At 38.4% G+C, this 15,313-nt stretch overlaps 1 protein-coding gene across 2 annotated transcripts; it reads right to left on the bottom strand.

Moving 5' to 3' along the window:
• Nucleotides 1-6,171: 6,171 nt before the first annotated feature.
• LOC106075877 (uncharacterized) lies at nt 6,172-13,969 on the bottom strand. 2 transcript variants are annotated; one of them, XM_056016766.1, is made up of 5 exons: nt 13,819-13,969; nt 10,411-10,531; nt 9,020-9,174; nt 7,930-8,078; nt 6,172-6,812 (listed from the first exon to the last, which is right to left on the bottom strand). In XM_056016766.1, the coding sequence occupies exons 2-5, from the start codon at nt 10,501-10,503 to the stop codon at nt 6,508-6,510; spliced, it is 702 nt and encodes a 233-aa protein (XP_055872741.1). In that variant the 5' UTR covers nt 10,504-10,531; nt 13,819-13,969; the 3' UTR covers nt 6,172-6,507. The 2 variants fall into 2 exon arrangements, with proteins under 2 accessions (XP_055872741.1, XP_055872742.1); XM_056016767.1 differs by lacking the exon at nt 13,819-13,969 and adding an exon at nt 11,254-11,362.
• Nucleotides 13,970-15,313: the final 1,344 nt, after the last annotated feature.

Genomic DNA, 15,313 nt, shown 5'->3' with positions numbered 1-15,313 from the left:
GAATTTTATTAAACGCTGTACCGACAATTTACAAGTTTGCTACCTTTAATATATATTTTATACTGTAGGCATATACAGTAATAAGATTGACATCGATTTGTTATTTTGCGCGGAAGACTCAATCAAGACAAGTGACATGAGAAAGGCGTGGGGTATCATGAACAAAATGGCAGGAGGACAAGTCAAAAGTAAAAATAATCTTGCTACAAGAGTCAACAAAATATTATCGAACGAGTTACATGATTTCTACTTTCGTTTCGACACTAATGATTTTAATTATCTAAGACTCAAAGTCCTTGAGAATGTAAAAGGTAACAACTGTTTAGAATTAGCGATGACTAAAGAGCAAGTCTGCAACATTTTTAAAAAACGTCAACTCAATGAAAGCTGGTGGGCCTGATGGAACAAAAGGGCGAATCTTAAGACGAAGTGCTGAACAACTAGCTGAACCTTTCCTAGAGATTTTCTCCACTTCATTACTAAACCACGAGATACCATCTGTGTGGAAGTTGTCCATAATTGTACCTGTACCAAAGGTTTCCAAACCAAAGGAAATAAATTACTTTAGTCCTGTTTTACGTACTTCTATTGTGTCTAAATATTTAGAAAAACTGGTTAAAATGTTTCTTCTGAATGATCTTTGTAATAAGTTGGACCCTTTACAATTCGCTTACCAAAATTGTAAAGGTGTATACTATGCCATCCTAAATATTTTAAATTGTGTCTACAAACATCTGGACTTATTGTGCCGTAGTTTAGACAAGTGTCTTTTGCTTTGTCCCAACTCTGTTTTTTTTTCCTCTATTCGTAGTACTTGTACGGGGCTAGAGTGCCTTGTATTTTTGTTTTGAATTGTTTTTGCTACGTCACAAAGTCCGGTGACATTTATCGGTCATTCGTTGTCCTGGGACAGTTCACCCTCTAATTTGGTTGAAACGGACGGTGTGTTGGTCCGTAAAAGATTATTAGTCTGTACTAGTTTCTTGGACTTATATTATTCAGTAGGATTTTTGGACCCCTGTTTTAGGGGTGCCAGTATTGGAGTTGTATGTACTGAGCTCGAGTCTATGCCAGTGTGGGCGTCGCTTGTTGTCTCAGAAATATATAGTACAGTCTTGAGTGTCATTGTCAGACGGGCGATCGTCGACGGCGTTGAGTGTTAGGGCCGTTACACATCAGTTGGTATCAGCTGAGGTCTAACTTTATTAGTGCCGATGTTGGCAGTAATGTGACGTCAGTCGGTCAGAGCCTGGTTGACTACGAAATCACGGTGTCAAGTGGTAGCAGTAGCAAGGTGCTTATGTGAATTATTGATTAATATCTATCTATATATGTTATATATATATATATATTATCTATTCATCACTCTATCATTCTCATTGTAAATATACATATATCAGTATCATACAATTAAATTCCTTTTTTTAAATTTAAACCATCCACATAGTTGGTTACTCTATGTACGACTGTGTGTGAATGATATTCTTATCAGGCTGAACCTCGGGACCTTAATTGTGTACATCTATTGAACAACACAAATAATTCCTAAACCTGACACACTTACCTAACACTTATATCAACTCCATTAAGAAAAACAACAACTAATTCAATCTGTAGTAAGTCAAAGATTGAAAAAGTAATTTAAAGCTACATTTAAGTGAGAGATATATTATCTTTTTATTGATAAAATTTAAATTGAAACCAGGTGATACCGTAATTAATAGGTATTACTGGAATCACCAAACACATGTTTGGCGAGTAACTGGAGTAAAAAGGCGAGTAACTGGAGCCTAAACCAGTAAGCTTCGGGCAGGAAGGACTCATTAGCCTTGGCTTGATACCCACTTAGCAGAAGGAAAACTGAATTCAAACCTCTGCTGCCTTGCAACTATACCTAAACATGGGAAATGTTTCGTGGGTCAGCCCTGTTAAAAATAAGGAGCCGGCGACCTTTAGGCAGTTAGCAGCACATAACGCTACACTCTGTCAGAGCCTGCGAAGCCGCTGATCCCAAACTGTACATGTCGTTTGCAAAAAAAATTTTAAGAAAATTTTAATGTTATAACTCATGCCACCGATGTGCCTGTCATGCGCTTATGGAGTTGCCTCTTTGCTAGGTGTGTTTCTTTTGTGCACATAATAGTTTGTGCGCTGTTTCCAAGGACGCGCAATGTTGGCGTCATTGCTTCTTTTTGTTTTGCTTGGATAGCAGATCTTTGGCTGGAGTTCTTTGTTTGTTGTATTCTTACCCAGGTATTGGGTAAGTTTCGGCTTTCTTTGTTTCTTCGTTATGTTCTAGCCCTAAAGTCGTTATTATAATCTTGTGAATGGTGGTCACAAGGAATGCATATTTTTTCTTGTTTAGGGACACAGGCTTGGGACTCCGCTCGAGTCGAGACTGATATGGAGACTGCGTTATGTGTAGTTGCATGGACCCTAATTGGCTACTATCCATGGTATTGGCCCTTGGGCATCGCGAGCCCAGATTGGACTGTTTGCACTGCGACTAAGGTGTGCCAGGGCCCAAAATTACAACCCCGACAGTGCTCTTGAACTGTTGTGTTGCAGAAATAATAATATTAAATATATATTTTTTTTTTTCATTTTTAAAACTACTTGCACAGCTCGTAAAATGAATGTTTAACCTGTAAGTCAAGAGATGTTGTAAGATGCTCTGGATGCTGAAAAACCATCATCGTCTCTATGCGATGTTGAAGAGAGATTTTGTGGGTCTTTTCTGAACTTTATGTTTGAGTGTTCAAATGATTTTCAAACCGTTGTCTTCTTATCAGTGTGTTATCGTCTTAAATGATCTTCCAGCGTCATTAGTTTCATATCGGCATTAAAAGTCACTTAGGAAACCGCATTTTCGACTAGGAAGGAATGAACAATTTTAAATAATCAACGCTGTACAATCTGCATTTCTTTTTTGTTAAACATTAGTTACATATAGACATATTTAAGCTATTTAAATAAAATTTTTCGTTTGAATAGCAGAATACACATTTAAAGGATTAACAAGTGGACCAATCACATATTAGTGTATGACCTGCGTAAGCGAAATCCGTTATCGTAGACCCCCGTGGACATTTAATAGACACACAATTTATTTTTCACTCTTGCAGACACATTGGAAGTCTCCGTAGACTCCCAGGGAGTCTGTATAGACCACTTTGGGAATCACTGATCTAGAGTGTAGTATTCCTAGGGATTTATTCCTGAGCCTGTTTACACTTTTTACTGTCATTAGGTGGTTTAATTGTTGCATACACTAGAGCTGTTTGCCAAGTTCTTAACGAATCGTATTACGGTCTTCAACAGTAGGTCACTGATTTTTTAAAAAAATGTAAATATTGAAATAGACTTAGACATTCACAGCTGTAAGACTGCTCATAGACTTAGACTAGACATTCACAACTGTAAGACTGCTCATAGACTTAGACTAGACATTCACAACTGTAAGACTGCTCATAGACTTAGACTAGACATTAACAACTGTAAGACTGCTCATAGATTTAGACTAGACATTCACAACTGTAAGACTGCTTTTTATGTCCTACATATATTGGGCTCTTTCTGTCTCGGTGACTCAGTGGCTTTGGTTTTGTCTTGAGACAGGGCAGAATCTGGAGTGAGGGAACAAGCCGATTCTGGAGCGGCAGAGTCTGCCACAGTTCATGCATGTCAGCTTTCTTCTTCCTTCTCTTGACTGACGCAGCTTCCTTTCTTTTGCACTCGGCGAATTTCGTACCAGCACGTACAGTCTGTCTCCATGCTGTCCAGTCTTGGGCTATCTCCTCCCACATACTTTGTTCGATGTCTCATGTCTCGCTTGCAGGCATTTCTGTAGGTTAGTCTTGGGGCGGCCCTTGGGTTTGACTCCCTCATACATTTTATTTATAGAAAGGCAATTTTCCTGAAAATATTTAAACAAAAAAAAATATTTTATTTCCCATGCTAATCTAGTCAAGTTCTCAAGATGACCGCTTAAGTAAAGTAGTGCTGTCAGACTTTTCAAGTCACCAGTGACCGCTTAAGTAAAGTAGTGCTGTCAGACTTTTCGAGTCACCAGTGACCGCTTAAGTAAAGTAGTGCTGTCAGACTTTTCGAGTCACCAGTGACCGCTTAAGTAAAGTAGTGCTGTCAGACTTTTCGAGTCACCAGTGACCGCTTAAGTAAAGTAGTGCTGTCAGACTTTTCGAGTCACCAGTGACCGCTTAAGTAAAGTAGTGCTGTCAGACTTTTCGAGTCACCAGTGACCGCTTAAGTAAAGTAGTGCTGTCAGACTTTTCGAGTCACCAGTGACCGCTTAAGTAAAGTAATGCTGTCAGACTTTTCGAGTCACCAGTGACCGCTTAAGTAAAGTAGTGCTGTCAGACTTTTCGAGTCACCAGTGACCGCTTAAGTAAAGTAGTGCTGTCAGACTTTTCGAGTCACCAGTGACCGCTTAAGTAAAGTAGTGCTGTCAGACTTTTCGAGTCACCAGTGACCGCTTAAGTAAAGTAGTGCTGTCAGACTTTTCGAGTCACCAGTGACCGCTTAAGTAAAGTAGTGCTGTCAGACTTTTCAAGTCACCAGTGACCGCTTAAGTAAAGTAGTGCTGTCAGACTTTTCAAGTCACCAGTGACCGCTTAAGTAAAGTAGTGCTGTCAGACTTTTCGAGTCACCAGTGACCGCTTAAGTAAAGTAGTGCTGTCAGACTTTTCGAGTCACCAGTGACCGCTTAAGTAAAGTAGTGCTGTCAGACTTTTCGAGTCACCAGTGACCGGTTAAGTAAAGTAGTGCTGTCAGACTTTTCGAGTCACCAGTGACCGGTTAAGTAAAGTAGTGCTGTCAGACTTTTCGAGTCACCAGTGACCGCTTAAGTAAAGTAGTGCTGTCAGACTTTTCGAGTCACCAGTGACCGCTTAAGTAAAGTAGTGCTGTCAGACTTTTCGAGTCACCAGTGACCGCTTAAGTAAAGTAGTGCTGTCAGACTTTTCGAGTCACCAGTGACCGCTTAAGTAAAGTAGTGCTGTCAGACTTTTCGAGTCACCAGTGACCGCTTAAGTAAAGTAGTGCTGTCAGACTTTTCGAGTCACCAGTGACCGCTTAAGTAAAGTAGTGCTGTCAGACTTTTCGAGTCACCAGTGACCGCTTAAGTAAAGTAGTGCTGTCAGACTTTTCAAGTCACCAGTGACCGCTTAAGTAAAGTAGTGCTGTCAGACTTTTCAAGTCACCAGTGACCGCTTAAGTAAAGTAGTGCTGTCAGACTTTTCAAGTCACCAGTGACCGCTTAAGTAAAGTAGTGCTGTCAGACTTTTCAAGTCACCAGTGACCGCTTAAGTAAAGTAGTGCTGTCAGACTTTTCGAGTCACCAGTGACCGCTTAAGTAAAGTAGTGCTGTCAGACTTTTCGAGTCACCAGTGACCGCTTAAGTAAAGTAGTGCTGTCAGACTTTTCGAGTCACCAGTGTCTTTGACCGACGGTTAAGGAGCGAACGTGTCATTGTAATAATCGATAAAATAATGATCCCATTAGTAAATTAATCATTGTTAAATAATTATTCTCTAAGGTATCGAACAAGGGAAAGAAATTGTGCTTGGCAAATGTGGTGGTATAAGTTGAATTCTTCCCCTTGGAACTTTGTGTAGAGAAATAGGTCGTAGCTTAAACGTTTGAAGCTAACAATAGATAACTATAAAACCTATTTTCATGCGCGCTTCGCATTTGTTAGTGTGTGGCCTCGAGGAGGCTTGAGCCCTTGATGTTTTTTTTTGTTTTCTATAAAATGCATTTAAAAAGCGATCACGGCAACATTCATTCACAGAATACCCCCCCCCCCCAAACCAGATAATTAGTCCAACTCCTGGTCTCCCCGTGTGGCTCAAATACTTAAACCGGCATATTGTAACTCACAGAAGGGCTAAGCTGGAAAAATGAAGAGCTTGTGACCCATAGGCACTTGCTGCACATAGTGATACACTCTGGCATATCCCACGACGCCGCCAATCTTAACCTGCATCGGCGTTTGGAACCTGCACTTCCTTTGGGCATATCTCCTGCGTGGATAAAGAGAAGCCACTTTGTGAGTGACATCGTTCCTACTATAGCTAATGCCCAGGCATTCATCTTGTTACCATGCAATATTGGTGTAAAAAGCGACACACACACAAAAAAGGACAAACTGGCTTATCTTTTAACAGTTTATTGTTGTGATTAGCTTTTCTTTTTTCTGCAAGGTGAAATAAAAGTATTTATCTGTTAACATCGAGATAAAGACAGCTAGGAAGTTGTGCATTAGACATGGAGTGTACACTCCAACAGTTTTGTGCCACAGATAGATTCTGATTATTCTTATTGTCCGATGACGCAATAATGTCTACAACACAAAGGACATTTAAATCATATCTCAATACTGAGTCCACTATATCTACAGCTTCGTCAGTACTTCTTGGAGAGAAGAATGAAAGAAAGAACTGTTATCTTTCTGAAGTTTTCTGGGACATAAACGAGACACCAGTCCGTCTAACCTTCTTTAATAATCTCCTGCAGTTTGTCCCAGTCGATGACAGTAAGGTTATACTTGTGGACTACCTCTAGCGCTTGAATCAGCGCTCTTAAGTTTCCTCTGTTGCCGGATTTGTGCACCCATCGCATCAGAAGTCTGACAGCTGAATGTTTCCAGACTTTGTCGCAGTCCCTGTTCATGATGTCGATGTCCTGTGTCGTGAAGTCCAGCTGGTAGAATACGCTCTGCCAGAAGTCTCCAAAACAGGTTATTATCCGTTGTGCTAGTCTCTCTACGATTGGTAGATCTACTTCGTGAGAGCCTGACGGACAAACAAAACCAAACATTAGTTTGTAAAACAAACAACAGACATACAATTTTAAAAGAGATTTAACTTTCTCCAAAGTCTCTGTTCAATTAATGCTTTGTCGCGCACAACTATTTACTAATATTAATTATATTATTAATCAGTATTTATAATGTTAATGTCTTACAGAAGCTCTAATAGAGTGATAAAGCTAATATAGAGTGATAAAGCTAGATAAAGGTAACTCCGATATATCGATGGCGTCTATCTTATCTTTTTATCATATAGATTACAGACGTTACTTCAAAAGAGAAGATGATTACGTGTTACGCCTTAAATGTTAATCAATGACCTAAACTCTGCCAAGTTGTTAGTTTTCCTGGCTGATTAAGGCAACCTATTCCATTCTCTAATATCACTATGGAAGAAGGAGCATCCTTTAAAGGAGCAGACTTTAAATAAAAAGGAAAAATAAGCAAAGAAACAAAGTTTTGTCTTCAAACATCAAAAGTCTTCTCACTCTGGCTGTCAGGTACAAAACTCCTTTTTGTTATTTATAGAACCATAACGGGCGCTATGGGTGGGCTGTGTATGTGTGTTATTGGTAAAAATGTCGCACGTGTTATTGGTACAAATCGTGTACACGTTATTGGTACAGAAAACTTGCAAGCTTTATTTCTCCCACTTCCTGTTCTCGGATTAAGTCGTAACTTGAAACAATTATTCATTGTCCAATTCAACAAATACATTTTTAAAATGTCATTAACCCATTTAGTTATGTAATTAGTGATTATTAATTAATTTTGTTTTAATAAAAGAAAAAGAGAGATTAGTATTGAGTATTTTCCCTTTTATAAGCTTTGCTTTTAAGACAGTAGTTATTACATTTTTTTTTTTTTTTTTTTTTTTTAAATTGTTTCTACCTTCGCCCCAGGGCGCGGTGGCTGAGTGGTTAAGCGCTCGGCTTCCGAACCTGGGGTCCTGGGTTCGAATCTCGGTGAAGACTGGGATTTTTTAATTTCGGGACTTTTAGGGCGCCCCTGAGTTCACCCAACTCTAATGGCTACCTGACTTGAGTTGACAGAAACAAATTAGGAATTAAGGACACAAAAAAAAAAAAAAACTGACTTACAAAGCAAACTTCTCCAATTGTTATCCACAGATTGGGTTACAACTTTTTTGGGCTTGCAAAATTTAGCAGGCAGAGGGTCACTGTCTTTAGTTGTCGTGTGAGGCAGGGGAGCGCCTCCTTCGGCCCCCGGCGAGGATAAAAAATATGGCCTGGAATAAAAAAAAAAGATAACAAAACGGATTAGAGAGAACGGAAAAAGTTGGTCTATAGACTGAAGTTTAAATGTTGCAAAGATTTTAAAAAAAATTGTTTTTAGAAATACAAGTACAATCTAGTGACCTACGAAAATACAATCCTAGTGACCTACAAAAATACAATCTAGTGACCTACAAAAATACAATCCTAGTGACCTACAAAAATACAATCTAGTGACCTAAAAAAACAACAATCTAGTGACCTACGAAAATACAATCCTAGTGACCTACAAAAATACAATCTAGTGACCTAAAAAAACAACAATCTAGTGACCTACGAAAATACAATCCTAGTGCCCTACAAAAATACAATCTAGTGACCTACAAAAATATAAATCTAGTGACCTACATTTTTACAAAGCTAATATCAAGTCACTCTGCCAGGTAAAAAATGGTGAACACGTTACTTCTCACACACACATTCTCGAATCACGTTACTTCTCCCACACTCATTCTCAAATCACGTTACTTCTCCCACACACATTCTCAAATCACGTTACTTTTCCCACACTCATTCTCAAATCACGTTACTTCTCCCACACACACATTCTCAGATAACGTTACTTCTCCCACACACACATTCTCAGATAACGTTACTTCTCCCACACACACATTCTCAGATAACGTTACTTCTCCCACACACACATTCTCAGATAACGTTACTTCTCCCACACACATTCTCAAATCACGTTACTTCTCCCACACACACATTCTCGAATCACGTTACTTCTCCCACACACATTCTCAAATCACGTTACTTCTCCCACACACATTCTCGAATCACGTTTTAAACTTTCCACAAGTTTGTGAGTTGATATAAACTTTGTAAAAAAACAATTCCCAAGAATAACGTTTAAAAAAAAATAAAGTTAAATAAAATAGCAAAGGGAATTTACTCTTTGGAAAATATGCAGATTTCTGTTGCACCAGCCAAACGGTTATCAAAGATATCTTGCTCTTTCAATTCTATCTGCTGATTATCTGAACCTTTTAAAACGATCTTGGATTCTTTTATAAAGTCGTACGATGCAATATTAAGGCCCTTTTTGAACTGAAACATAAATTAGAAATTATTGAATACCTAACATCACCATTGAATTACAAAATACATCAAATATTTTGAGCACCTCGATTTCTATCTACATTCTGATAAGGGCACTGGGAGTAAACCCAGAGGAGAAATGAGGAGCCGGCGACCCTTAAGAAGTATCGGCAGCTGCCATTTTTTTTAAATACATCAATTGAGTGGAGCTGCTGTGAGGGCGACATCTTTCCGACCATACCTTATGCCCAGGCATTAAATGGCTAACATATTTAGTGTATCATATAATTGACGTAACTTTCATTAACCCACTGGCACCTATTGCATTTGAGTTGCTTCCTGTGCATGTTGTATAATAAATGTTGATATAATCTATTATAGTGATCTCATTAATTGTATTAGTTGTTATTGTAAAAAAAAATAAATTAGAAGACGGGCCTCGCAAACATCCATAAAATATGGCCCCGCAAATTGTAAGGCCGGCCCTGTGTTATGAGCATTGGGCTTTCCTTGGGAGGCAAGTTAATCACGTTCAACGCTCTCTGGTCCAATCTCATGTTGGCTTTACGAGCTCCTTAAAACGTTCCTCAGCTCGATTCAAACCTTTTAACTGAAAATTCTGCATCGGGATTCGAATTCAGACCCTATTTGATAACCCCTCTCCCCACAAATATATAGGAAGCTTTTAAAATATGCAACAATAAAATGATTTCATATCTTATAGCAAGGCTCAGAAAAAAATACAGAAAAAGGGGGGGGGGGCAGAACAAGTAATCTTTTTTTTTATACATTCTATATTTGACTACATTTATGTGTGTATTTTTTACACACGTCAATATCTGGTGTCATTACAATGGTGTCATTACAATAGTTGTATGTTTTTTTTCTGTAGCTTTGTTTTGATTTTGCCCCTTCTTATTGCCCTTCGTTTCCTAACCATGGCCACCGCTTCACATTTATTTCGTGGAGTCAACAGGTCTTTCAACGTAGTCGGAATTCCTACGTCAGGTAACTGTGTATTTCTATCAGTCGCATATTTCTGGGAAAATGGCATCCACGAAACTGTTGCTTTCGAACTTCTCAAGATGGCTGCGAACATTGGGATAACTATGGCGCCGCCCTGTCCGTTGTTTTGACTCACGGAAGCACAGTGAATACGCTGCCTACATGGATACTTCCGGTAAATAGCGGCGTATGCTACGTTACGGGTCGACGAGTAAAGATAATAAAGTGTTGACAACTCACCTGCTCGATTGTTTGACCAGCAGCGACTGTAACCTCAGCGCTGCAGACAGGGCTGTACAGTACCACTGGCAGGTTCACGTCCACTTTAGGCATTGCGGGGCTGTCAATTCATTCCCTGCGACTAAAACGTACGTAAAAAATTAAGTCTTTTATTGCTGGCATGTTTTTGTATATATACCGACTACACCAAAGACTATAGGTTTTAATAAATTACTTTAAAAAATACGAAGATCATGGTACATTTATAATCCTAATACTTTATTCTCTATCTTATCTTATCTTAGAAAATACAGATGATTACGTCCTACGCATGTCCCTAGGTCAATTTAGTCATGTATGTTAACTCTTTCTCTCCGTAATTATTAACCACATTCTGGTGGAATCAACGATGGTATCGTCAGTTAGGAGAGAAAGAGTTAACCAATGACTTAAATTCTGACAAGACATTCGTTTCCCTGGCGGGCTCATGCTCTAATAGCACAAGGAGCATTTGTACAAATATGGAACAAAGAATGTGCCCTTAACTTCCAGTTGTCATGGGTTATTCTCTAGTACCATAAAAGCATATAAAGTGCTGCTTGAATCAGCCAATAAAAGAATGACTTTGTAGAGTGTAAGTCTCCAACTAACATACACGACTATATTGATTTATATTTTCTTTCTTGAGGGAATGTATGTAATAATAAATACCATCTTCTCAGAATATTCAAGATTTTAAAAAACAATATTTTAATGTGTATTTCGGAATATATTCATAAGCCCCTAAACCTAGAAAAGTGTTGGTGGAGGAAGAACATTTTCATAAAAAAAAAAAGTTGAGTCATGTGTTCTAGATAACGAAACCTTCATATCCGGCACAGCTGAAAACACCGACCACAATACAGCACAACACGTTCCAAAGCTGTGCAGTTTTACAAGTATTTTGTCTGGTGAGATCACGTGACGTAGACGATTAGGGGAATCCCCTTTCTCGGTTTCAGTTTCGAATAGGATAACTAGGTCAGCACTGTGTGCGTCATAGTTGAAGTGTGTTTTCAACTTCAGCGTATGTGGGTTTTTTTTTTTTTTTGTTTTTTTTTCGAAGATTAGGCTAACTAGTGCTAACATACAATTCTAGTTTTCTATACAATCTAGGTTCATCTTAGGCTTGCATTGTGGGTTACAATAAAGATACAAAAAAGTTTTTTTTTTTTTATTATTATGAAATTCGAAACAAAAGACACACAAATGCAAAAGATATAAGAGCTGAGATCTAGTCTCTTTAGATCTTAAGCTATTTTAAGATTAATAATATAATTCTTAGGATTTAAACCAAATGTTTGTGAAAAAAAATCTCCATTGCATATATAACAGCTCAGTATGGCTACGGTATATGGTACACAACTGACATATTAAAATCTAAAATCCTTTGACATAAAACACGAGACCATAACTTACAATTAGAAAAACGAAACCTAATAGAATACTCATAAAGACACAAAGATAAAGGCACATTCCTTATTCCATACTCTAGAACAAATTCGTAAAAGTGCTCCTACTTCCCTAGTGCCATTAGAGAATGATTTGCCTGAATCAGCCTGGAAAATCAACGACTTAGCAGAGTTTAAGCCATTGATTAACATGCATGGCTAGATTGACACATGAAAAAGAACATGCGAAGAACGTGATTATCTTCTTTTTTAGGGTAACGTCTGTAATATATAAGATGAGATAAGATATTCTTGAAAAGTCCAGATTTAAAACAAAATTCTGCATTGTTTTATGCAGAGATGAGGATCCTAGCAATGGAATTAAGATGCTACAGAGAGATCCAAGATGTCACAAAGACCGCATGACAAGTGAAGTGATTAGAGACAGGATTAATACAGCAATTGGACCCCACGATGACCTACTTACCACAGTCAAAACACGTAAACTCAAACTCTATGGCCACATCACAAACACCTTCCTTCAGGGAACAGTACCAGAAAGAAGAAGAAGAGGAAGACAGAGAAAGCGATGGAAAGACAACATTAAAGTATTGACAGGTCTGTCAGTGAATGAAATTCTATTTAAAGCAAAAGACAGAGGAATGGAGAAAGACGGCAAACAGATCTTGTGTGGAGCCCCAACGGGCCAACAGACTAAAAGATAGGCGAAACACGTATTTGTACAATGTAAAGCACATATTCCTTCCTACACAATCTTCAAACACATATGTAAACACACAATGTAAAACACTTATCTGCTGCCGAGGACAAACGCAGACGACGAAAAGAAAATCTAAATCGACCACCTGCGGACAATGGTTATGCTTGCCCTGGATGTGGCTAAATATGTAGGTCACAGCTGGGGCTGCGCAGCCAGGGGAAATACTGTATTCCTCACTAATCTTCGGACTCGAAGAGAAGCCGTATATATATATAACACGTACTCATACAAAGTATGGGAACCACTGTGGCTGAGTGATAAAGTGCTTAGCTTCAGAACCGAAAAGTCCCGGGTTCGAATAACTCCGAATTTCGGGATTTTTATGGCGTCCCTGAGTCCAATCATGGCAACCTGATATTAGTTGGGGAAAAGTAAAGGTGATTGGTCGTTGTGCTGACCACATGACACCCTCGTAAACCATGGGCCACAAAAACAGATGGCCTTTTCATCATCTGTACTTTAGACCACATGGTCTGAAAAGGGAAGGGGGCCTACAATTTAAAACACTTATTTCTACAATGTAAAACACTTATTCCTACACAATGTCTAAACAAGTATTTCTACAACGTAAAACACTTATTTCTACAATGTTATAACTTCTTAATATTCCTTGCCAATGTTAAACCCTTATTTCTATTAATTTAAAACACCTATTCCTAATTTCCTCCAATGTAAAACACCTATTCTTAAATAATGCAAAAACTCGTAATCCTACAATGGATATCACTTGGTCCTACACAATGAAACAAGTCTTTACTATAATAGTTTTAACAACACATCGCTTCACAGCAGGCCTGTGTCCATCTATCACTGGTCTCCCATCTCCCTGCCTCACGCCATTTTTCTCTTGTTTTTCCATCTATCCTCACAAAGCTAACACACTAGTACTTGGTTTTCTGACAACGCATACATTCCCGTGTAACTTTGAACCGAGGTCTATATTTCTGTTTTCAAACAACATCCATGTATTATAGTCTGAGAATATACACACACACAAATCAAGACTTTTTTTCTACGACAAGTTTTATAGGTATATTCGATTGGATTATGTTTAAAATCTTTACCCTGGTAGAAAACCTATCACTTTGATCGTAATTAGCGACAGATCTCGAGGTTCGAAAACTAAAAACCAATAAAAGCCCATTAAAAATTACCTCCGGCCCTTAGCATAGACACAAAAAGAAAAATCCTTATAATGTAGCCTAGAAGTCTACATACCAAATACTCTATATTATATTTCCGATGTCAACTAACAAAACACGTCTGATTGTCTCCTGACTCCAACTCGTTCTAGCAGAAGTTGAACACATACCATAGCTTTATAAGTTTTGATTTTCGGGAATTCCCAATGACGTTATGTGGAAAACTAGTTGGAAAAAAAAAGAGTAGCAGACGTCAAGGAAGCACAGTCGATGTATCATGGTGTGATTGTGTCACGAGAAACCAGGGGTTGACTCGGGGTCCAGTGCACGTTGTGTAGACACCGGACCAACGAGCGGATATAAAACACACACACACACGCGCACACACACACACACGATTACAAAGGAAAGAAAGTTTTTTTGAACCTATTTTTACCACCTACAACTGTCATGTGGGGCACCACCCATGATGTGATGACCATTTTTCACCAATCCTCACTGTATTTTCCCGTCTCTTTGAATGACAGGTCGATTCTTCCATATTATCTGTGACCTGCATATCTTGCAACAACTGATGCAGACAAATCTGCAGAAACAAAAAAAAAAAAAAAGGGGGGGGGGGATCTATTAAAGATTTCTTTTCGTCGTCTGTACCTGTCTTTCAGAATCCCCAAAACAACTAACCTTGTTACAAGTGTAAACTCCAATTCGTTTTGTTTTTTTTTATTTTAATTGACATTTCGCTGGTAAGGTTTCAATAACTATTTTGTAGGTACCCCTTTGATGTTCCCGTTGCAAGGTATTTAGATAAAGTATTGCTTATTTTATGAATGTTTCTTAAAAAGGAAGGACCTGAATTCGAACTTGTGAGCTAAAGCCAACGCGGTAACCTCTCTGCTGGCGAAGAGTCTATGAACATGGAAGATTGTAGAGTTTTCTATTATTTCTATTTCATGTTTGTGTTCACTAAGCCTGAGACGGCAGCCAAATATGAATGGGGACTTATTTAGCTTATACAATAATTTCAATCAAGTACTATTTCTTTCCCCTTTTTGAGATAACAAACAAAGTAATTTATTATCAACAATTAAAAACTTATTGGTTAACTTTTAAAAAAATTGATTCTTGTAATGTCAGGTAAAAGAAATATTTGTGTAAAATGTCAGCTTGATCCAAGATTGGGTGTCGGAAAAACAACTTTTGGCCTGACAGACAGACACACAGACAGACAGAGTTGATATAAGCTTTGTAAAAAAAAAGAAGCCGGTCCATTTTTTTACATTGTCCAGGAAGCTCTTCTTCTGACGACCCATTCTTTGTTCTCCCTCCACTGTACCACAAAGGATAAATTTAGACTGTGAGTCATGTCTTACGATACGGACAGACCAGTTCAGCTTTCGGCTTGTCACAGTACGGAAAAGTTTTTGTTTGTTTTTGTGTTTTTTGCCAGCCAGAGTGTTGACTAATAACAGCACAATTTCATCTGTCTTCTTTTCCGGGTGTCTAATACCCAACATTATTCTATAACATTAAGTCTCAAAGGCTTGAGTTTTTTCTTTCAGCCTCATCGT

This window comes from Biomphalaria glabrata, chromosome 18 (assembly GCF_947242115.1).
Source record: "Biomphalaria glabrata chromosome 18, xgBioGlab47.1, whole genome shotgun sequence".
Lineage (NCBI taxonomy): Eukaryota > Metazoa > Mollusca > Gastropoda > Planorbidae > Biomphalaria > Biomphalaria glabrata.
This window is presented reverse-complemented; position numbering and strand designations above follow the sequence as displayed.